We start from the raw sequence: 24129 nt of genomic DNA on the forward strand, positions 1-24129 counted from the left end.
CCCATGAGAGTCATTCGGCCAGTACAAAACACTCTCTCTTCAGATGCTGAGAATACATCAGGGTCAGCAGATAACCTTTCACTCAGTTCAAGCGATCAAAAAAAGAAATCACACATAAACTGCACTCCACATGCTCTCAAAACACTGTTGTTCAAAGGCAAGTACGAGGAGGTGCAGTACAGTATTTCTAATGAGGGTGCTCTAGAATTACACCCATGGAGAGGGAATGGAGGAAGGCATCACTTTGAAGTCGCAAACACATCCTGGTGGTACGCAAACAAAAAATCTATATCTGTCACTGAGAGCCGGCTCAACATGATTGAGTAGATGCACCATGTCTGATACACTGCAAAGCTACAGCAACAACAAAAAAAAGCAGAATAAAGAGAAACATGAACTGCCTTATCGCATTTCCTGGTCTAACTGATGCTGTTGAAATAAAGACAGACTTGCTAGTTAGGATGGTGAAGCCTAGAAGCTCTGCAGAGCGCAGCAAGAGCCCAAGGCCCATTTGAAATGCACTGCACTTTAGGCTAGACCGCTAACGCTAAGCTACGTAGCTACAATATCCTGAAACCAGATAAGGGACTTATTACAATGCACGTATCAATGTATCAATCATGCATCATTCATGCATTTCGCTATCAAATTATGTTAATCATAATTACATAGGGGGAATTAGCATATTTTATCTGCATAATAGTCTGGATTGTTTGGGGTCCCCACCTAAATTGATATTCCCATTTTGATACAGTATTGCCATTTACATATTCTGCTAGCTCTAATGATCCTGTTTTGCATTGCATACTACTTTATAATAATACCATCAGCATGAATACATTTTTCAGTCACACATAGGCAGAATTACTATAGCTACATGTAATCGCTTACATCCATATGAGTCATCAAAGAGGTAGAGCAGCTGACGCACATATTATTAATTACCGCGGTTACACACATTTGCATGCTGTAATAGAGGAGATACATATGGCCACTCTATAAACAATATTCATGCTGCTTTATACAGTATAAAAAAATTTGACACGCCAGCCCAACGGGGGCAGATGACGCTTGTTCTTACTTCACAGTAGGGCCGTAAAAAGAAATATAATAATTTGACATTTTAGTCCTTTAGCAGACGCTCTTATCCAGAGCAACTTACAATTAGTGAGTGCAAAAAAATGTCATACTGGCCCCCCGTGGGTAATAATAACCTTTTTTTTTTTTTTGCAGAAATCCCTATTTGAACATGTAAACATTCATGTGCCTTAATTACAAACTTGTATGAGATCCGTAAAACTATGTATAAACATGTTTAATTATGAGCCTACTTTAGCCAAGGCGAAAGCACTGAGCTACTGTGCATTCGGAACGTTTTCAGACCCCATCCCTTTTTCCACATTTTGTTACGTTACAGCCTTATTCTAAAATTGATTAAATACATATTTTCCCTAATCAATTTACACACAATACCCCATAATGACGAAGCAAATACAGGTTTAAATTTTTTTTTTGCTAATTTATTAAAATAAAACAACGGAAATATCACATTTACATAAGTATTCAAACCTTTAATCAGTACTTTGTTGAAGCACCTTTGGCAGCGATTACAGCCTCAAATCTTCTTGGGTATGACGCTACAAGCTTGGCACACCTGTATCTGGGGAGTTTCTCCCATTCTTCTCTGCAGATCCTCTCAAGCTCTGTAAGGTTGGATGGGGAGTGTTGCTGAACAGCTATTTGCAGGTCTCTCCAGAGATGTTCGATCGGGTTCAAGTCCGGGCTCTGGCTGGGCCACTCAAGGACATTCAGAGACTTGTCCCGAAACCACTCCTGCGTTGTCTTGGATGTGTGCTTAGGGTCGTTGTCCTGTTAGAAGGTGAACCTTCGGCCCCAGTCTGAGGTCCTGAGCGCTCTGGAGCAGGTTTTCATCAAGGATCTCTCTGTAATTTGCTCAGTTCATCTTTGCCTCAATCCTGACTAGTCTCCCAGTCCCTGCCGCTGAAAAACATCCCCACAGCATGATGCTACCACCACCATGCTTCCCCGTAGGGATGGAGCCAGGTTTCCTCCAGACGTGACGCTTGGCATTCAGGCCAAAGAGTTCAATCTTGGTTTCATCAGACCAGAGAATCTTGTTTCTCATGGTCTGAGAGTCTTTAGGTGCCTTTTGGCAAACTCCAAGCAGGCTGTCGTGTGCCTTTTACTGAGGAGTGGCTTCCGTCTGGCCACTCTATCATAAAGGCCTGATTGGTGGAGTGCTGCAGATATGGTTTTCCTTCTGAAAGGTTCTCCCATCTCCACAGAGGTACTCTAGAGCTCTGTCAGAGTGACCATCGGGTTCTTGGTCACCTCCCTGACCAAGGCCCTTCTCCCCCGATTGCTCAGTTTGGCCAGGTGGCCAGCTCTAGGAAGAGTCTTGGCGGTTCCAAACTTCTTCCATTTTAGAATGATGGAGGCCACTGTGTTCTTGGGGACCTTCAATGCTGCAGAAATCTTTTGATACCCTTCCCCAGGTCTGTGCCTCGACACAATCCTGTCTCGGAGCTCTACGGACAATTCCTTCAACCTCATGGCTTGGTTTTTGCTCTGACATGTACTGTCAACTGTGGGACCTTATATAGACAGGTGTGTGCCTTTCTAAATCATGTCCAATCAAGTGCATTTACCACAGGTGGACTCCAATCAAGTTGTAGAAACATCTAAAGAATTATCAATGGAAACAGGATGCACCTGAGCTCAATTTCGAGTCTCATAGCAAAGGGTCTGAATACTTATGTAAATAAGGTTTTCTGTTTTTCATTTGCACTAAATTTGCTAACATTTCTAAAAACCTGTTTTCGCTTCATCATTATGGGGTATTGTGTGTAGATTGCTGAGGAATTGTGTTTATTTAATCCATTTTAGAATAAGGCTGTAACATAACAAAATGTGGAAAAAGTCAAGGGCTCTGAATACTTTCTCTAGGGAGAAAGACAGGATCCTTCCTGGCTAGCCATGTTTGGCTGAGATAAAGGAGGGGTTGACCATGCTGAAGGTTGGCCATGCTTTCACATGTTAATTCTTACAGAAATGGGTGGGTCTATGGCGTAAGAGGGTGGAACGATGCTGAATGGGCGTGAACAAAGAAGATCTCTCTAGCACTCAACAGAATCTTTCAAGGGCATTTTCTCCTACTTGTCTCCGAAGTGGGATACCACGTTTATCATCTTTTAAAGCAGTATAACTTTTCCATGCTTCCTCCAATCACAGTGTATGATATACCATTTTGGAGCTCTGAACTTTTGTAATCTGTAAAAACTTAAATATTTTGTCTTGCCCATTCACCCTCTGAATGGCACACATACACAATCCATGTCTAGATTGTCTCAAGGCTTAAAAATCCTTCTTTAACCTGTCTTCTCCCCTTCATCTACACTGATTGAAGTGGATTTAACAGGTGACATCAATAAGGGATCATAGCTTTCACCTGGATTCACCTGGTCAATCTGTCATTGAAAGAGCAGGTGTTCTTAATGTGTTGTACACTCAGTGTATAGAAATGTATCAAACCAATGATGAAGCAGATTTATTTCAAGTGAGGCACAATACAGAGCTACAGGCACAGCAATGTAAAACCCTCATTTATTATATAGTGAATGTCATAGGATACCCGACAGACCTACAGTCAGAAGCATGCTAGACCATGGACCAGTACTAATGACCCCAAGGCTGACATGACTCAACTTATGGAAGTGTTTATAGTTGACCCTGTTCTTTCCACCACCACATCACTCAATAACGTGTTTGATAAATTCATTAAATGAAGCAATTGGATATTGGTCATGTTTTCGTACTTGTAGCAAATCATTGGAGAGGACATAGGAACCCTTGACAATATGTTATTAAAGGGGGACTTTTATGAGATGTATTTACTAAGTCTGTGGGGTTTTGACCAGCGAGCAGCCCTTTCACAGGGAGGGTGGGTGATGGTTTGGGTGAGCTGCTTTGCAGTAAGCAGAGCAAACAGTGAGGCAGCGTGGGTGTTTTAAATAGCGAGCTGGATGGTATTTTGGGCTAGCTGTGTGTGTGTTTGTGCCTGTGTGTGTGTCTGTATGTGTCCGTGTGTGTTTCTGTGTGTAAGTGTATGTGTGTGTGTGTGTGTCTGTGTGTCCGTGTGTGTGTGTGTGTGTGTGGCTAGCTGCTAGCTGCAGCCAAGGCCGGGTTGGTTTGTCCTGCTCCAAGCCCAGATGAGAGGATCCTGGCTCTGCATTCCTCCTCATTTATCCGCATGCACTGGGGGACTGGCGAAAAAAAAAAAAAAGGCTCCCAGAGCCCGTCTTGTGGCCGCTGTCTATGCACTACAAAACCAGCAGTGTATGTGTGTGTGTGTGTGTGTGTGTGTGTGTGTGCTTGTGTGTCTAAACTGAGGCGGAACAAATATATCTTGGTTGAGGGATCATGCGGAGGAACATTTGTTTAATGTCATGTATAAAAATGTTATCTTTGGGTTGGAGACCTCTGACCACATCAGTCTTATCAGGGCGTAACAGCACAGGGAGTTGACATATCACACGGCACCACTTCCCCTCGCAAATACACTGGTAGGACAGACGTGTTTTCATCTGGGCTTCTCTGCACACATACACACACCCAACCCACAAGTATGCACACTGCTCATAGCAACACACACGTGTGTGTACATGTACAGTACATGTGCACATGCACACACATGCAAGCACACACACACACACCATACAGACCAGAACACACAGCTATTACACATTAATTTACCGTCCACACATTCAATGTCAACCTGTCAGCCTAACGCTCGGGGACAATATCCCTTATGGAGCGTTCTTTTATGTGAGACACTACAGATGAGATAGTGGTACAGGCAATTCACGTATCAACCCTGCAACATGGATTTATTTGGGGATTCATCTCTCGCTGATGCACGGTATTGGCTTCATTGTATTTATTGTCATTTTCTCCCAGGTATAAAAGTGTCCCTGGCTGCATCCCAAATGGCCCCCTCTATTCATTACATAGGCCCTATGGGTCCTGGTCAAAAGCAGTGCACTATACAGGGAATAGAGTGCCACTTAGGACGTAGCTCTTGTCTGTGAGCTACAGTGCCCTGCTGAGGACAGAGTGCCAGGGCACAGGACCAAGGGGACACGGCCAGCACAGCTCTTGTCAGGAACAACCTCATACTGTTCCAGCACACCTACAGTATGTACTGTCCTGTACAGTAATAGCCTTGGGTATAGACACTACGGACTGGTTTCCCGGACACAGATTAAGCCAGTCCTGGACTAAAAAGCATTTTCAATGGAGATTCTCTGTCCAGGAAACGGGCCCTATGGGTTTCAACCCAAAATGGATCAACTGGGTATGGACCTCTACCTGGGGTGGGAGAGCTGCATAATGACATGTCAATCATTATCTGATCAATAACGTTCTGCCTCCCTTAGCTGCAGGATCTGTCCATTGATCTTCTGTCTGTCTGCACCACTTTTATTGTAGCAGAGCTAAATGTTACTGTAAAGCATTGCTTCTTGTAGAACTGTTACATTTCAGTGCAGCAGAGCAGGAAATTAACCAGGTGCTATAGATATGAGATTATCATCTTGACTATTCAAATACTGAAGTATTTTCATATCTGGGCTTTAGTTAATCCTTCCTTCCTTCCCTCTATCCTCCGCCTTCCTACCAATGCCCAGGGGTAACGTATAGTACAACACCATACAGTACAGCTGCTATAGTATTTTACTCAAATTCTCATCAATCAAAACAAGTAACTGGGTTTCTGAGGTACAGTAATTCCAAAACCAACATTCCTGTTGCACAGTTGATTTAATTGATAACCAGTTGACATTATTTTGTATCAATAATTAAAAATTATGAGGGCTTATTCCGGAAAGCCTCCTATCATAAATGTTCCATTATGATTTGTGGACTCATAAAGCTATCTACTGTATATTGGGCTAAGATGTTACTTAAATACCCAGTTACTAAAAGAGACAGCTCGGGTTTGAAAATCACTCAGTTCACAGTGTTTAAATTAAGCTCCATTTAGATGAGAGAGAATTACAAATGCGCCATTCTTGACTAAATGGCTAGCCTGATTTAAGAGACCCAAAACCAGCTTTGAAAATTATAATTTGCAAATTTTAATAATAATAATAATAATATGCCATTTAGCAGACGCTTTTATCCAAAGCGACTTACAGTCATGCGTGCATACATTTTTGTGTATGGGTGGTCCCGGGGATCGAACCCACTACCTTGGCGTTACAAGCGCCGTGCTCTACCAGCTGAGCTACAGAGGACCACCTCTCACAGCCAACTGGTGTTAATTGATATGAGTGGGCAGAATAATGCTAGTGAGAAAATATCCTAAACGCGCAGCAGTGTTGAGTTTGAGACCACCTAAAATGAGCCCGATTCAAGACCAAGACCGGAGCAAATCGAGTCCGAGTCAAGACCGGAGAGGGGGCGAGATCGAGTCAATACCGAGACCGGGAGGGGGACAAGGGGTCCGAGACCGAGTCAAGTGATCGAGACCAGAAAAATGCGAGTCCAATTCAAGACCATGATTGTTATTTTGTCAAATCACCACCATAATAACAGTTTAAAATGTCCAGTATATCTGTGTTCATATTTCAGAACAACATGTCGATTCTTTAGACATTCAGAATAGTGAAAAAAGGCACGCTGAGGGAAAATAGAGCCACTCTAAAAAGTATTACTAACCCAAACACAGTGGGGAACAATGGGCCTTCTATGCCTTCAGAGAAGGGCTGAGGATTTATAAAATAATTATTAAATTAATAACATTATTATTATTATTTTCAATGATGTTCTGATTTAATCTCTTCAGTTTCTGTTGGAAAGGAAAAGGTTAACAGTGAAGAGAAAAAAAATGATCCAATCAGGATTTTTCTTTGCTGGTCTCTGGGGAGATAAATCTAGCTAGCTAAGTCAGCCATGATTTTGGAGTGACAGTGGAATCAACCAATTACATTTTGACTTAATGGGTGGGACCGTTTTTACAAAAACGTATGGAAAGTTCTGCCTACTTGAAGGCCAACAGGTCACTGCACAATAGAGAGCAGTAGTTTTCCCAGGGTCTAGCTAGCTAGCTTTTGTTGTTGGCTAGTTTGCAGGGGCTGCAGCAGGTGTTATCAAAGAGGATGTGTTGCTAATTTGTTAGCTTCTTCCTTTTCAAGAATAACTTTCAACAAGAAGTTAAGTTTCAAATTATCATCATCTGGTGAGTGGAACTGTGTTTCTTATTGCAGCGCGGTTGCTGTTGTTAGCCATCTCTTTGAAAATAACATGTGCATTTAAAGTGGAACTGACAGCATTTTAACAACATGAAATCTTATTTAAATCTGTTCATATACACCCCCAGGAAGAATATTATACTTTTTCTTACAATGTTTGGGAATTACGTATACTAAGGCATTTGTGAAAATTATATAGCAATATAGAGTGGGAAAGGGGCCGTGCGTTTGGACAATTAATAGACACTGCAGTAAATAAAAATGAATAAAGTTATCTGTCTTTTCCAGCACCGGAGTCTACAAAGAACGATGCGCTATAGCCAATCAGAGCTACAGTAGACCTTTATACAAACAAGCCATTTGCCACACGGGCCTGTCATCATTCACTTTGAACTGGACTGTGTGTTTACAGGCACTTGCAACAGCGTGACTTTAGATCATTAGAATTCATTCCCCAAAAGCCACAAAATACACCTGAATGGATTTCTACAAATATGTAAACACCACGGGAGTCCTCTTACATTTGGGAACTTTACAGTCATATTGATCAAACAACCATGAAAAGGTAGGCTCTCTCTCAGTTATGCACATCAACAACAACAACAACATCAACAACTAATGCTAGCCAGAGCAAGATGAGCTAAAATCTAACGAAGGAACATTAGATAAACCCTCTCAAACTTGCACTGATAAACGATGTGGAATTGTAGCCTGCTCGTCCTTTTGCAGCTTGCCTGCCAATGCATGCTTGTCCCAACCAAGCACACAAGCTAACTGGATATAGTTGGCTAGCTTGCTAGCTAGCTACTTCCAGACACAAATGAGAGAACACCTCACTCTGACCATTTTACTCACCGTAGCAGAGCTGGTTAGGCTGTTTACATGTTATCTAGAGCGTTCTTGACTAACTTACTTTTTTTCCCTTCGTTTACTGACACCGGTCATATTCAGTGGGGGTTGCACGTTCGTAAATTAATCTGTTGTTCTGCGCTCTGGCACACTCAGACAAGAGTACTCTGAAATCGGAGTAGATAGCCAGAGTGAAAAGGGATATGCTAACTGAATAACAGTCATTCAAGTTCTTGCTTGCTAACCAAATAACACCTGCATCTCTAGCTGTGTATAGCCACTGAAAAACTATATGAGCGGAAAAAGTCACTCACTCACCCACTCCTCCAATGGCATGACATGACATCCTCCTAGCAGCTAGCTAGCTAGCTATCGTTAGGCTCTGTGTTTTTAGCTTGCTACATAAATAGATACGCTAGACTATTACCCACATTATGACTGACTTGTGATCATTGGAAATTGCTAGTTTGATTGTATTGCCATTCCCAACCTTAGTTACATTCGTCAGTTTTTGTCCAGAATATTGAGTCATTGAAACTGATACAGTGCATCCCGAATGGAGGCAGCAAACAATGTACCAGGCCAGCTGTGATTTACAACCTGATACCAATATTTTTTGGACTACCAAGAAATGTATTGGTGAATTATATTAATCATGCATTGAACTGCATCCATCTATTGTGCCAACAATGCCTTAGTGTACTTCATGGGACGCTGAGTCAAATATAAACTTTTTTTAAAACCTCTTATGAAGTTGGTTTTGTAGCATAAACTGGAAATTTCATAATTTTGACTGATATTATGATTGTCTGTTTGTTTCATATCTGCAAAGTAGTTAAAACGCTGTCAGTTCCACTTTAAACTTTAGGTCACAAGTTATTTGTGTGCTAAACCTGCAATGTTTTTTGCAATGGGAAGTAATAGTTGTAAATTTCGATTGGGAAATGCTTAATGGTTGTGTTTTTGTATTCTTATGATTGGGACCTACTGGCTTATTATGTTCGAGTTTATGGAAAGCTTATCCTTTAACATCATGCTGTGTATTGCTGCTGTCTTTCCATCAGCCCTATGCACATCCTGGAGAAGTGGGTATACTCTAATTATGCCAAAAGGTTCCCAAACGGCCTGCCCAGTGAAGGAAAGACACAATGTGTGAAAAATCCTGTTTTCCTATTTTAAAAAAGAAAAATAGTTTTCCTAACAATATTTCTCATTTTCACTCTCAAATGTGATGGTCTAAGTCCACAACAATGCTTAAACCACATCAATCTGATCGGGGGGCCTGTCAGGGCCTGGCTCCCCAGTGGGTGGGCCTGTGTCCAACCAGGCTCATCCATGTCTACGCCCCTGATGCAAACAGCCATGATGACAATTGCGCATCACAAATAGCCTACTAACCAACACTTGCTTTGTCATTATGGGTAATTGTGTGTAGATTGCTGTGAAAAAAATTATTGTTTATCCATTTTAGAATAAGGCTGTAACGTAACAAAATCTGGAAAAAGTCAAGGGGTCTGAATACTTTCCGGCAGTGTCATTGATAAGTCGTATACCTCCACTACACTACTTTGATACGCATCAGTAGGGATTAAGAAGTGAGTATACGCAATACCCACTGAAAAAAAGTGGGTATACGGTTTATACCTGCGTATACCCTCCACTACACCACTAGCCCTTTGTGTTTTACAAAATTGTTACGGTTGCTGTCCTTTCAGAATCACAAACCTGTCACACACTGAAGTTCTATAGGTTTGCCACTGCGCAAACATGTCTATAATAGATAAGGCTATTAAGATATTAATGTTTCAAGAAAGGAGTGTATATATTTGGCCTGGCGAAGTGGTTTTATGCTCAGACAATTATTATGATGTTTTTACTCTGCTGGTCTCGGGAAGAAATTAGGAGGACACAGAGACAAGACCGAGACACTCAATATGTGGTCTCGAGACCAGACTCGAGACCAAGACCGGTCTCGAGTACTACAACACTGACGCGCAGCAAACCTGGTCTCCATTCTGATGTGTAAATGTCTTCCCCACTCAGTTACACGGTAATACAAAGTAATTACATTGTCTTGTTAGCTTAATAGCATAACCCTGACGTGTTGGGTATATCATCTGAAGAGCTCTTGAGAAGGAGGCAGAGACCTGCAGGGTGTTCATTACTTGTCAAAATGTTGTTAAAGGTAGACTCAGCGAAATGACGTTGTCACGAGTAGCACCACAGATAGAGATGAGCGAGATGCAACACTTCGCTCTCACACAGTCACACACAGTATCTGCGCATGTGCATAAGTTCGCTTCATGCTGTTAGAGCGTGGTAGCACCAAACCAGCCGAGAAGTTGAGCCTCGCTCTTCAATGCTCTTAGTTGTTGTGGAAATTGGCCCACTATGTGGTTTACTTTGTGCATCTATGTCATATTGCTGAGTCCACCTTCAAGATGGATCCCCTGGCAAAACACTAACAGGCACTAGAGACCCACGCAAAAAGGGTGCAAACACACACACACACTACCGTTCAAAAGTTTGGGGTCACTTAGAAATTTCCTTGTTTTCCATGAAAACATACATGAAATGAGTTAGAATAGGAAATATAGCAAAATGCATTGGAAATGTAGTCATTGACAAGGTTAGAAATAATGATTTTTAATTGAAATAATAATTGTGTCCTTAAAACTTTGCTTTCGTCAAATAATTCTCAATTTGCAGCAATTACAGCCTTGCAGACCTTTGGCATTCTAGTTGTCAATTTGTTGAGGTAATCTGAAGAGATTTCACCCCATGCTTCCTGAAGCACCTCCCACAAGTTGGATTGGCTTGATGGGCACTTCTTACGTACCATACGGTCAAGCTGCTCCCACAACAGCTCAATAAGGTTGAGATCCGGTGACTTTGCTGGCCATTACATTATAGACATAATACCAGCTGACTGCTTCTTCCCTAAATAGTTATTGCATAGTTTGGAGCTGTGCTTTGGGTCATTGTCCTGTTGTAGGTGGCCAGTCTGAGATATGGCTTTTTCTTTGCAACTCTGCCTAGAAGGTCAGCATCCCGGAGTCGCCTCTTCACTGTTGACGTTGAGACTGGTGTTTTGCGGGTACTATTTAAGGAAGCTGACAGTTGAGGACCTGTGAGGCGTCTGTTTCTCAAACTAGACACTCTAATGTATTTGTCCTCTTGCTCAGTTGTGCACCGGGGCCTCCCACTCCTCTTTCTATTCTGGTTACAGCCAGTTTGCGCTGTTCTGTGTAGTACACAGCGTTCAGTTTCTTGGCAATTTCTCGCATGGAATAGCCTTCATTTCTCAGAACAAGAATAGACAGTTATTTGTTTCTGGCCATTTTGAGCCTGTAATCGAACCCACAATTGCTGATGCTCCAGATACTCAACTAGTCTCAAGAAGGCCAGTTTTATAGCTTCTTTAATCAGCACAACAGTTTTCAGCTGTGCTAACATAATTGCAAAAGGGTTTTCTATTGATCAATTAGCCTTTTAAAATGATAAACTTGGATTAGCAAACGCAACGTGCCATTGGAACACAGGACTGATGGTTGCTGATAATGGGCCTCTGTACGCCTATGTAGATATTCCATAAAAAAACAGCAATTTCCAGCTAGAATAGCCATTTACAACATGAAGAATGTCTACCCTGTATTTCTGATCAATTTGCTGTTATTTTAATGGACAAAAAAAATTGCATTTCTTTTCGAAAACAAGGACATTTCTAAGTGACCCCAACCTTTTGAACAGTAGTGTACATACATCCATACAGACAAACACACATTGCCATGTCAACAGCATTAGCTTTGTTAGCTCTATCAGAATAGCAACAGCTTACACTATACAGTTGAAGTCGGAAGTTTACATACACTTAGGTTGGAGTCATTTAAACTCGTTTTTCAACCACTCCACACATTTCTTGTTAACAAACTATAGTTTTGGCAACTCGGTTAGGACATCTACTTTGTGCATGACACAAGTAATTTTTCCAACAATTGTTTACAGACAGATTATTTCACTTATAATTCACTGTATCACAATTCCAGTGGGTCAGAAGTTTACATACACTAAGTTGACTGTGCCTTTAAACAGCTTGGAAAATTCCAGAAAATTATGTCATGGCTTTAGAAGCTTCTGATAGGCTAATTGACATCATTTGAGTCAATTGGAGGTGTACCTGTGGATGTATTTCAAGGCCTACCTTCAAACTCAGTGCCTCTTTGCTTGACATCATGGGAAAATCAAAAGAAATCAGCCAAGACCTCAGAAAAAAAATTGTAGACCTCCACAAGTCTGGTTCATCCTTGGGAGCAATTTCCAAACGCCTGAAGGTACCACGTTAATCTGTACAAACAATAGTACGCAAGTATAAACACCATGGGACCACGCAGCTGTCATACCGCTCAGAAAGGAGACGCGTTCTGTCTCCTAGAGATGAACGTACTTTGGTGCGAAAGTGCAAATCAATCCCAGAACAACAGCAAAGGACCTTGTGAAGATGCTGGAGGAAACGGGTACAAAAGTATCTATATCTACAGTAAACTAGTCCTATATCGACATAACCTGAAAGGCCGCTCAGCAAGGAAGAAGCCACTTCTCCAAAACCGCCATAAAAAAGCCAGACTACGGTTTGCAACTGCACATGGGGACAAATATCATACTTTTTGGAGAAATGTCCTCTGGTCTGATGAAACAAAAATAGAACTGATTGTCCATAATGACCATTGTTATGTTTGGAGGAAAAGGGGGGTTGCTTGCAAGCTGAAGAACACCATCCCGACCGTGAAGCACGGGGGTGGCAGCACCATGCTGTGGTGGTGCTTTGCTGCAGGAGGGACTGGTGCACTTCACAAAATAGATGGCATCATGAGGAAGGAAAATGATGTGGATATATTGAAGCATCATCTCAAGACATCAGTCAGGAAGTTAAAGCTTGGTCGCAAATGGGTCTTCCAAATGGACAATGACCCCAAGCATACTTCCAAAGTTGTGGCAAAATGGCTTTAGGACAACAAAGTCAAGGTATTGGAGTGGCCATCAAAAATCCCTGACCTCAAGCCTATAGAAAATGTGTGGGCAGAATTGAAAAAGCGTGTGCGAGCAAGGAGGCCTACAAACCTGACTCAGTTACACCAGCTCTGTCAGGAGGAATGGGCCAAAATTCACCCAACTTATTGTGGGAAGCTTGTGGAAGGCTACCCGAAACGTTTGACCCAAGTTAAACAATTTAAAGGCAATGCTACCAAATACTAATTGAGTGTATGTAAACTTCTGACCCACTGGGAATGTGATGAAAGAAATAAAAGCTGAAATAAATAATTCTCTCTACTATTATTCTGACATTTCACATTCTTAAAATAAAGTGGTGATCCTAACTGACCTAAGACAGGGAATTTTTACTAGGATTAAATGTCAGGAATTGTGAAAAACTGAGTTTAAATGTATTTGGCTAAGGTGGATGTAAACTTCTGACTTCAACTGCATATACAAAAGTATGTGGACACCTCTTTAAATGAGTGGATTCGGCTATTTCAGCCACACCTGTTGCTGACAGGTGTATACAATCGAGCACACAGCCATGCAATCTCCATAGACAAACATTGGCAGTAGAATGGCCTTACTGAAGAGCTCAGTGACTTTCAACGTGGCACCGTCATAGGATGCCACCTTTCTAACAAGTCAGTTCGTTAAATTTCTGCCCTGCTAGAGCTGCCCCGGTCAACTGTAAGTGCTGTTATTGTGAAGTGGAAACATCTAGGAGCAACAACGGCTCAACTGCGAAGTGGTAGGCCACACAAGCTCATAGAACGGGACTGCTGGGTGCTGAAGCGCATAGCGTGTAAAAATTGTCTGTCCTCAGTTGCAACACTCACTACAGAGTTCCGAACTGCCTCTGGAAGCAACATCAGCACAATAACTGTTCGTCGGGAGCATCATGACATGGGTTTCCATGGCAGAGCAGCTGCACACAAGCCTAAGATCACCATGCGCAATGCCAAGCGTCGGCTGGAGTGGTGTAAAGCTTGCCGCCATTGGACTCTGGAGCAGTGGAAAGTAATGAGTGATGAATCATGTTTCAATCAGGCAGTGATGAGTGATGAATTACTCTTCATGCCAGGGGAACGCTACCTGCCCCAATGCATGGTGCCAACTGTAACGTTTGGTGGAGGTGGAATAATGGTCTGGTGCTGTTTTTCATGGTTCGGGCTAGGCCCCTTAGTTCCAGTGAAGGGAAATCTTAACGCTACAGCATACAATGACATTCTAGACAATTCTGTGCTTCCAACTTGGTGGCAACAGTTTGGGGAAGGCCCTTTCCTGTATCAGCATGACAATGCCCCCCGTGCACAAAGCGAGGTCCATACAGAAATGGTTTGTCGAGATCAGTGTGGAAGATCTTGACTGGCCTGCACAGAGCCCTGACTTCAACCCCATCGAACATCTTTGGGATGAATTGGAATGCCGACTGCGAGTCAGGCCTAATCGCCCAACATCAGTGCCCGATCCCACTAATGCTCTTGTGGCTGAATGGAAGCAAGTCCCCGCAGCAATGTTCCAACATCTAGTGTAAAGCCTTCCCAAAAGAGTGGTGGCTGTTATAGCAGCAAAGGGGGGACCAACTCCATATTAATTCCCATGATTTCGGAATGCGATGTTCGACGTGCAGGTGTCCACATACTTTTGGTCATGTAGTGTATGTGTACGTACTGTATGCAGTCATGTGGCAGGTCTAGCGTGCGGGGGTGTAAAATCTTGGTTCTTGAGGGCTACTTCATGCATGAAATTTCATATGACGATTTAAGTCATTTGGGTCATCGGCTAGAATGTCAAGAGACCTGGCTTTAAACAGTGGCAGATTACATGAAAAGGTGAGAACCAGAGGGGGCACTTAAGCCTACAAAGCTTGGAGTTGTAGAGGTACAATTCATATACAGACAGTGCCATTTTATGCTACATGTACATCCAGTTTTGCCTGATTGTTGATGCAGCAACAGCAACATAATCCCCTCAGCTACCGTGGCAGATTGCACAAAGATGGGCAGACAGAGTAAATATTTGAACAAAGCGTAGATCAATGAAAAATCAAGAGGGGCCCCCGAAAAATAAATCTCCCAGGCAGACAAACATTAAAATCATGACAAGGACAAAGTGTTCCTGTATTTTTTAAGTGCGGCCCTCTTTGTCCCCCAGTTCTGATTAATTCATGAGGAACAGCCAAGCCGCCCCACATCTACCCTTATTCATGCTTTTTTGATTTATTCCTTCCTTAACTAATCAAGGATATGATCATTACTCAGGAAGATACAGGGGTGAACCCCCAAACCCCTGGCAGGTCAGGGGAAGGCCGCTGCCCTCATTGTGGTTACCACACCAGTGACGGTGACTCTCGGATAGAAAATGGTGATAGATACACCCTCGACTGATAACCCTCAAGGCCGTTTGTCAATGGATTGGGATGAAAGAGAGCCCAACAGAGTTGTATAAGGATGGAACTGACGTAGAACACAAGCAAGGATGGTGTCAGAGCTCAGGGCTCATGGCACGGAGACTGTGCTGCTGTCCCCGGGGCATTGGTCTCCCGGCCGGCCTGGACTGGAAGCGAAGCGGTGACCACACTGCCAACGGGAGCAGCACAGGAAGTGGAGGGGGGACAAAAGGTCACTGCTGGAGGAATGTGGTGGCCGGGTTCCATTTACGACGTGCTCGCCCAATCAGACGCCAGCTTGGTGAGCGGCCAACTTGGAAGACGAGAGAGCGCCTTGGCTTACAGGAATGGGAGATGGAAGGGGGAGGGAGAGGGGGTGGCTTGAGCAGTGTGAGGCTCAGTAGCAAAACAAAATGAATGGAGTATGAGTACAACACATTGAGGTTTGAGTGCTGGACGCCACCCAATTAATGGAATACTCCCATCGTGATTACTAATTAAGGTCATTAATACACATGCGAACAGGGGAAAGGCTAACGGTCTCTCTCCCTGCCTCGCTCTCTCCTTTCTACATAGCTCGCCTCGTTCTGGAATCGCTTTTGGGGAGAGAGAGGCATTTTGGAAGAGGTCTGCTGCTGGCCGCACTTCAGTTGAGATTCTCATCTGCACATAATTCACTTTCAAAGGGCAGAGGGGCTATGGAGAGAATCCTTAATTGCGCCGGCATCGTGTACAACATATAAACATTTGTCTATCTCGGCCCCTCTAATGAGAAACCAATAATGGATACAAACAGCAATCACTTGCCTTTCTCTCTGTCCACTTCCCCGAAAAGCCATACGGGACAATCCGAAACAGGGCTTTTCGGAGAGCGCAACCTCATTCATCAATTCTCCTTTATGCTCGGAATCATGCAATACTATACTCAGCCATCAATGTAGCTATAAATCTCTCTTTATAGGGACTAACATGGCAGATATTTCTCAATTAAAAGGTCATTCTGTGCTAGGGGGTTAGTGTATGGATGCAGGCAATTGTAATGGAGAATGTGTGTAATTCTAGAAATTGATGCCCCACTTTATATAATATATATTTTCTATTTCCATTAGGGAAAGGTACCAGTTTATATTGCTATATCACTACAATTGTTATTATGTACACAGACACTGAGAATAATGACAGTGTGTCGGAAATTAATTGTATTTAAACCTTCATTAAAACCTGTAATTATTTCACAGCAAGACGCCATATCGGGAGTTTGTTTGCAAATCCTTGAAAGTGCATTACTGAAGTGCCGTGCCATATTGTGTAGTGTACCTTCTATGTAATTACCATTGTGGATTTAATTATCATCTAATATAATAACATATGCCTTTTAGCAGACGCTTTTATCCAAAGCGACAGAGTCATACAGACATACATTTTAAGTACGGGTGTTCCCGGGAATTGAACCCACTATCCTGGTATTGCAAGTACCATACTCTACAATATAAACTGGATGACAGGTTACGTGGTTACCAGGTTTCCATCCAACCATTTCATGCGGCTGAATTACCTGATGCATGAAAAAAGTCACAACTGGGCTGATGGAAATGCTGGTCAAATTTCATAAATGCCGACAGACAATTTGTTCATTCGACATGGTGGGATCTTTTTGTGTTGGTAAAATTAATTATGTGAGAAATTGCGGTGGAAACGCCTTCATGCGCAAATACTAATATAATAAACATCATATCGAAGTAAACTTGGAGTCACGCGATGATATGTTGTGTGGTCCTCCCACTACAACTCAGGAAACCATGCAGTTTATTAGGCAACAAATGAAATAAGTTATGATGAACTTCACAGGGTGGTGAAAGTGCACGTGATGAGCTTGATACTCATTTCCAATAGATATTGAGGGTCTTATTCTTGTGACATGATGATCGATGCTTGGCTGCCGTTTGACAAATAAAAATAATATTGCTCTTATCCATAATAATCTCATAATGTAGGTTGTCTACCTGCACTGTATCTGTGAGCTGTTGAGCTGTTGCAGATGTTCGAATATTCGCATGAAAATCTGTCGCAAATTGAATGGAAACCTAGCTATTGAGGAACAACAACAGGCAGCTGAGAAGAGAACAAAGCCGTGGGAGCCAATCATCTCATCTAATTTCCCACAATCCAGTGCGGTGTTGCCCCGCCAGGCGGGCTTGGTGAATCTCAGCCTCAGCAGCCTTATCTCCTGGAGGAGGAAACGGAAGTCCTTTTAAAGGGCTGAGGTCATTTCTTCTGCCTCAGGGCTCATACAAGGAAAATGTCTCCATTTGGTCAGCCCCTGCTTTCCTTCAAATGCCTGAGCTGCCTTTTTCAAGCTTTTAAGAAGCCCTTGTGGCCTCGGGATGGCAAATTAGTGGCTTCGGTTCCCCCAGACCCTCAGATGAAGCTTACCCATATCTCACTCCTACTAAATGAGAAACATCCAAAGGGAACCAGAGGGTACAATAGAGGGAGAGAAAGAGAGAGAATGCCTACCCTCTTACCCATAGAGCTTGACGACCCTTAAGCCTTTCACAACTTCCTGTTCACATTGCTCTCCGTTTGATCCAGGGCGTGAGTCAGCGATGGGAAGATGGAGAGGCTCATTCAGGGCCTGTGCGATGCAGAGGTGTAAGGCAGCCACGCTGTGATGCTAGGCAGGTGGAGGATTGATAGATCTGCTGCTGGCTGCTGCAGGAGCCATAGAGTCCTAAGGCAGATGGATGAGTGTGTGGCTGGGGGTGTAGGCTTTGTGTGGGGGAGAGGAGAGGCTGTACTATGCTAGCCTCAATGTGATTGTGCACTCTTTGCGAGTGTGTTTTTCAGAGTGGGGTCTGAAATTATTGACGCCCTTGATAAAGATGAGCAAAAATGACTGTATAAAATAAATAATTCAAATTCTGAGCTATATTGTATAAAAAAAAAGAAGGGAAATTATATTATTTTATCCTGCTAGAGCACGATGAGCCAAGTAAAACCCATACGACCAAACCCTCCCCTAACCTGGACGATGCTGGGCCAATTGTGCGCCGCCCTATGGGACTCCCGATTACGGCCAGTTGTGATACAGCCTGGGATCGAACCCGGGTCTGTAGTGACGCCTCTAGCACTGCAATGCAGTGCCTTAGACCGCTGCGTCACTCGGGAGGCCCTCATTTTCAATAATCTTGACTCCTACCCTTTTTGAGAATTGTTTTAATCACTTGTTAAACAAAATATCTTACTCTGAGTAATTGTATTAGTACAAAATAATTTATAATAATTTAATAGAATTTTTATAGAATTTAATAGAATTTCCTCTTTTTTTGTATACAATATAGCTCAGTATGTGTATTATTTATTTTATACAGTCATTGTTGCTCATCTTTTATCAAGGGTGTCAATAATTATTATGTGAGTGTGTTTGTACGTTCATGCGTGCTTGTGTGAATGTGTGTGTGTGCGTGCGAGCGAGCATTCATGTACATATGTGTGTGTACAGTGGGGGAAAAAAGTACGTTTGCCCACTGACAAAGAAATGATCAGTCTATAATTTTAATGGTAGGTTTATTTGAACAGTGAGAGACAGAATAACAACAAGTCCTAAGTCATGTTTTGCAGAGGGATCAAATACTTATTTCCCTCATTAAAATGCAAATCAATTTATAACATTTTTGACATGCGTTTTTCTGGATTTTTGTGGTGTTATTCTGTCTCTCACTGTTCAAATAAACCTACCATTAAACTTATAGACTGATCATGTCTTTGTCAGTGGGCAAACGTACAAAATCAGCAGGGGATCAAATACTTTTTTCCCTCACTGTATATGCATGCTTGTGTGAATGTGTGTGTGTGTGTGTGTGTGTGTCCATAATAATAATAATAATAATAATTTATGAAACTTTTATAGCGCTTTTCATTACAATCTCAAAGTGCTTTAAGCAAAAAAACAAAAAAGACATACAATTTTGGAAAACAAAAACAAATAGTTAATAGCCGATCATGGCAGGCAGGGTAGTTCATTCATGGCTTGAGCAGTCAGCGCCAGGAGAGGCAGTTCGGAGATGAAACGGAGGGGGGTCACATCCAGGGGGTTTCAGACTGGTCCAGAGCCGTTCATCAGGGCAGCCTGGACCTTTCCATCTCTGAAGCAGCGCTTCTCAGTAAAAGTCTCTGAAGATAAACTCCTTGGGTAGAACTCCCCCACTACCGATGTGTAGCACCCACCTGGGTGAAGCCACGACAGCCACCACAAAAGCAGCCAAAAAACTGCTCAAAACTTCCACTTCAACGAGCCTGCCATCTCCAAACACTATCCCCTTACTTCGAATCAAAACATAGCTAGCTAGTTTGCTAGCAAGTTAGCTAGCTGAGCTTCTTGATGACAGTGAAGATTTGCCAGTCATGCCATGCCGATAGCTAACAAATTAGCTAACAAAAACCACATTTTTGAAAGAAATGCAATCAAAGGTACAAATAAATGATTACATATTTACAAATGTACATGTGTACCTAGCCTAGGCTGCTATTCCGGCACTATGGCAACGATGGACCATGCGTGCATTTGTGTGTGCATTTGTGTGTGACACTTGTACAGTGCCCAGCACATCTCTGTCTCCCTACAACAAATATGTTGCTCTCCCACTCTTTTCTCTCAGTGCATCTCACATGTTTTTCATCTTTCCCAGAGATGACTGGTTGCTGACCTCTTGCACCCTCCCCTTTTCTCACGCTTTACTGCATGCTCACTGATCTGAACTAAATACAAATAACACAGGATAGGAGGAAGGGGGAATTGGCCCGGCTTGTTCCCAGTTCGGTGTCTGTCTGATGGTGCCACCGTGTTAAAAAAGCACTGCTTCTGACATTTAAACAAGCGCCAGGTCAAAAGGGCAGACGACTGAAAACAAAGTGATACTGGATCAGGGTGACGCTGTGCTCTTTTGATGACAGACACAAAGCATGCTCTGACCCATACCTGCCTTCCTGCTTCTCTTTGAGGGGAAATGCATTCACCTTTACAAGGATGGAGAGGGGGAGAGACCATCTTTTGAAAGGCAAAAATCTATTTAGAAGCAGATTGTGTAGACTAGAGTAACCTCTGAACATTGATGTTATCATAAAAAGGTCTACGGGCATGCTACAACATTGGTCTCTCACTAGAAGACAATAATAAAAAATTATTGCTGGTCAGGGTCAAGAAAAGAAAAACACAGGCCCTCTGTGTCAAGCTCTCTCAAATCTGAAATATATTGCACATGTATTTCAACATCAGTATGAAAGGAATGAGGCCCTGGCTGTCAATAGTGATCAGAGACATAGGTTACATTAGAGGGGTATGCCAGAGATCTGCCTTTATACAGAAACACATGGCTTCTGATGAGGCCTTTGAACTATTACACTCTCTCTCTCTCTCTCTGTACCCTCTCTCTCTCTCTCTCTCTCTCTCTCTCTCTCTGTACCTCTCTCTCTGTACCTCTCTCTCTCTCTCTCTCTGTACCTCTCTCTCTCTCTCTGTACCTCTCTCTCTCTCTCTCTCTGTACCTCTCTCTCTCTCTCTGTACCTCTCCTCTCTCTCTCTCTCTCTCTCTCTCTCTCTCTCTCTCTCGCTCTCTCTCTCTCTCAGGGCTGGACCATCATTTCCACTCGTAAAATACGGATGCTTATACTAGCTCTTGGCATCTCAGCAGCGCTGCATTCCAGGCGGGTGAGGTATGGGAAACTGGTCTCCCACACCCGCGAGCACAGAGCAGAGTGCCTGGCCCTTCAGATCATAACTCACCAGGCCAGTGCCTGGACACAGAGAGGCTCTACTGTATTTCATCATCACACCCTGCAATTTACTTCTCACCTCTGGTGTACCCATACTCTCCCTCAATCCTCTCTCCCTGTTTTCCTCGACCGATGGGTCCATCTGTCCTCCTAACAAGGGGCACAGGCTGACTTTTGATTGCCTACATGAGTCACCAGCAAAACACTAACATTTTAGCAGACGGTCTTATCCAGAGCGACTTACAGGTGCAATAAGGGTTAAGTGCCTTGCTCAAGGGAACATCGGCATATTTTTCACCTAGTTGTCTCGGGGATTCGATCCAGGGACCTTTCGGTTACTGGCCCAAAGCTCATAACCGCTAGGCTACCTGCCGCCCCACACAAAGGCAGTTAAGCCAATCCGAGGGTTTTCCAGCCTCCACATTTGACCCGGCACACAACGGGTGGGATCCATCCAGGTAAGGACGGCTAGGATGCGGCTTCACCTTGAAGGGGGTCGTGTTACTGAGTGAGGAAGCTGCAAAAAGCAATTAAAATTATTGATGGAAGTTCAATTGCGCTTAAACAGTGCTGCCAGACACCTCGGGGCAAGTACCAGACTAATCAGGTTTTTTTCTCCTCCTCCAAGACTCAGGCTGGCTTTGGCCAATAAAGGACTCTACATACTCCACGCAAATGGAGCGACGGAGATGCCGCTGAATATTTGGAACGGACCGCATACAACACTCCGTCGCTGCGTTTGCGTAGAGTGTGTAACAGGCTTAAGAGGAGAGTGAACAAAAGGAAAACTACTGAAATATATTTACAGTACTGTACCAGCTCGGCTGGAGCAGGGAATAGCTCTACGAATAGCTTGAGACGTAAGACGAGAGTGATAGTAATGAATGTTTAACTAAACCATACTTGCCTGTTAGCCTTCTAATTGGATATGTACACTTAATTAGCAATGTGAAAATGAGCCGCTAATATCACGGCTCCATTGTTTGGTTTGCTGTGTCAACATTATATTCATAGTGAGTATACAGACGGCACAGGCTAATGCTGTTTTCCAAGATCCGGTTAGCTAGGGAGGGGTTGCACAACAACTGCCTATCCTCTGACGTCCTTCCAGCGAGCGAGCTTCATCACAAGGCCTAGTTGTTTACCTCCATCCTTCCTCCAGCTAGCACTACCTGCTAAATCATTGATTTACAACATGCAGGCGCTTCCTTGACTGAGGTCTTTGTTTATGCCAGGGCTTGGCTCCGAACGCTTCCTATGACAACATCTGCCTTGAAGAGTGATCGTCACGCCACAGACGGTGGCAGACACAAAGCTCTCGTGGCTAACACAAGGCTCAGCATGTGCACTGCATAGGGAATAGGGTGCCATTTGGGATACAGTGACCTTGGTGACGTACCTTTGCACTGGTTGGTGTTCTTGTCCAGGATCGCCTTAGTTGACACTATTTTTCCATATCTGTGAAGAGAAAAGAGATGACAGAGCATTTTAGTATTACACTTTAGACTGGCTTTATGACCTTAGGCTAGGCATGCCATCACTCAAATAGACATCAATAATTTAAGGTACATCCTCCATGTTTTCCATACGTGTATAACTACCAGTCGTAAAGTTGGAAAAAGTTGCACTAATGTCAAAAATTAATCAACGCTTCATAACAACATTTGGCGAAGCAGAGTAACATTTTAGAATGACCAGGCGGAATGGTTATAGAACATAACAACATCGGGAATATTCTTAGAATTCAGTAATGCTATTACCATTACAGTAGGCTATTTGTCCTCTCTCAATTCTCTAACCTCCACTTGGCCTATTCAATAAATAAATGTAGCGAGCCAATAATGCTCTTTTGATAACCATTACCGCTGTTGGGAAATGAACAGCGGAAGTTAACACATCGGGAATGTCGACTACCACTTCATCTCTCCCATTAATTAAACAACTGCACTACGACTCGCTGCGGCAAAAACTCATCGGACTGTGTGTGGACTAGAGGATGACTGCATCAGGCAGCGCTGTGTGTGTGTGCCTGCCTGTGTGTTTGTTACCTTGTGTATGCGTGCATGCCTGTACGTGCCCTTGTGTGTGTGTGTGTGTGTAGGAAATAAAGCTTCTCTCTCAGTACATAGGGAAGTGTGGAGCTTCCTGGCCCATATTTCACCAGCAGGGGATAATTGTGCAATTTCTCAACGCACAGTGGAGACTCTATTTATTGCATGCTGCGGTGGGGTGGGTGGCAGTAATGATCTGATGAGCACAAAGAGGAAAACTACAGCCTGACACGCAGCCTCCTGGATACCAATCAGACTATTGTCTTGATGGGATAGAGATGCAGGGTAATTTGACTGTGGTTGCGTCCCAAATGGCACCCTATTCCCAATGAGCCTGGGTCAAAAGTAGTGTACTATTAAGATAATAGGGTGCCATTAGGGACGCAAACCTACAGACGTGTTACAAGAGGGGGTCGCAGTTCCGGAGCGACCCACTAGGTGTCATCCTCTGACAACCTTAAGGACCTCCTCACTCACAATCGGAACTAATCATCTTCCTATTGGTATCACCTATGTCTATCTGATTCACCTGTGTGCCCTCACTTCCCTGTGTTCCCTTGCTCAGTTTTCTCTGCTAGTTTCACTATGCCAAGCAGTACTAATCAGTGTCTGATCGCGGGACGTATGGACAGGTACGTGAGAAGTGTTCTCCCTGTTTATTTATTATTTCAGTCATAGTTAGTATTTCATATTTTTGTCTGTCTGCCTGTTTTTCAGAGTCTTATTTGCTCAGCCTTTGTTTTTCCGTGTAAAGTCCGTT

The 24129-nt window shown here is 43.2% G+C and overlaps 1 protein-coding gene across 2 annotated transcripts in view; it reads right to left on the reverse strand.

Annotated features, from left to right (window-relative positions):
* LOC121586337 (RNA-binding motif, single-stranded-interacting protein 3) overlaps positions 1–24129 on the reverse strand; it is a 268385-nt gene that overhangs the window by 168767 nt on the left and 75489 nt on the right. For both annotated transcript variants that reach the window (XM_041902950.1, XM_041902948.1), the window contains exon 3: positions 22718–22776. In XM_041902950.1, the coding sequence (XP_041758884.1) occupies positions 22718–22776 (59 nt within the window). The remainder of the gene's footprint in view (positions 1–22717; positions 22777–24129) is intronic.

The sequence above is a fragment of the Coregonus clupeaformis genome, chromosome 17 (genome assembly GCF_020615455.1).
Source record: "Coregonus clupeaformis isolate EN_2021a chromosome 17, ASM2061545v1, whole genome shotgun sequence".
Taxonomy (NCBI): Eukaryota; Metazoa; Chordata; class Actinopteri; order Salmoniformes; family Salmonidae; genus Coregonus; species Coregonus clupeaformis.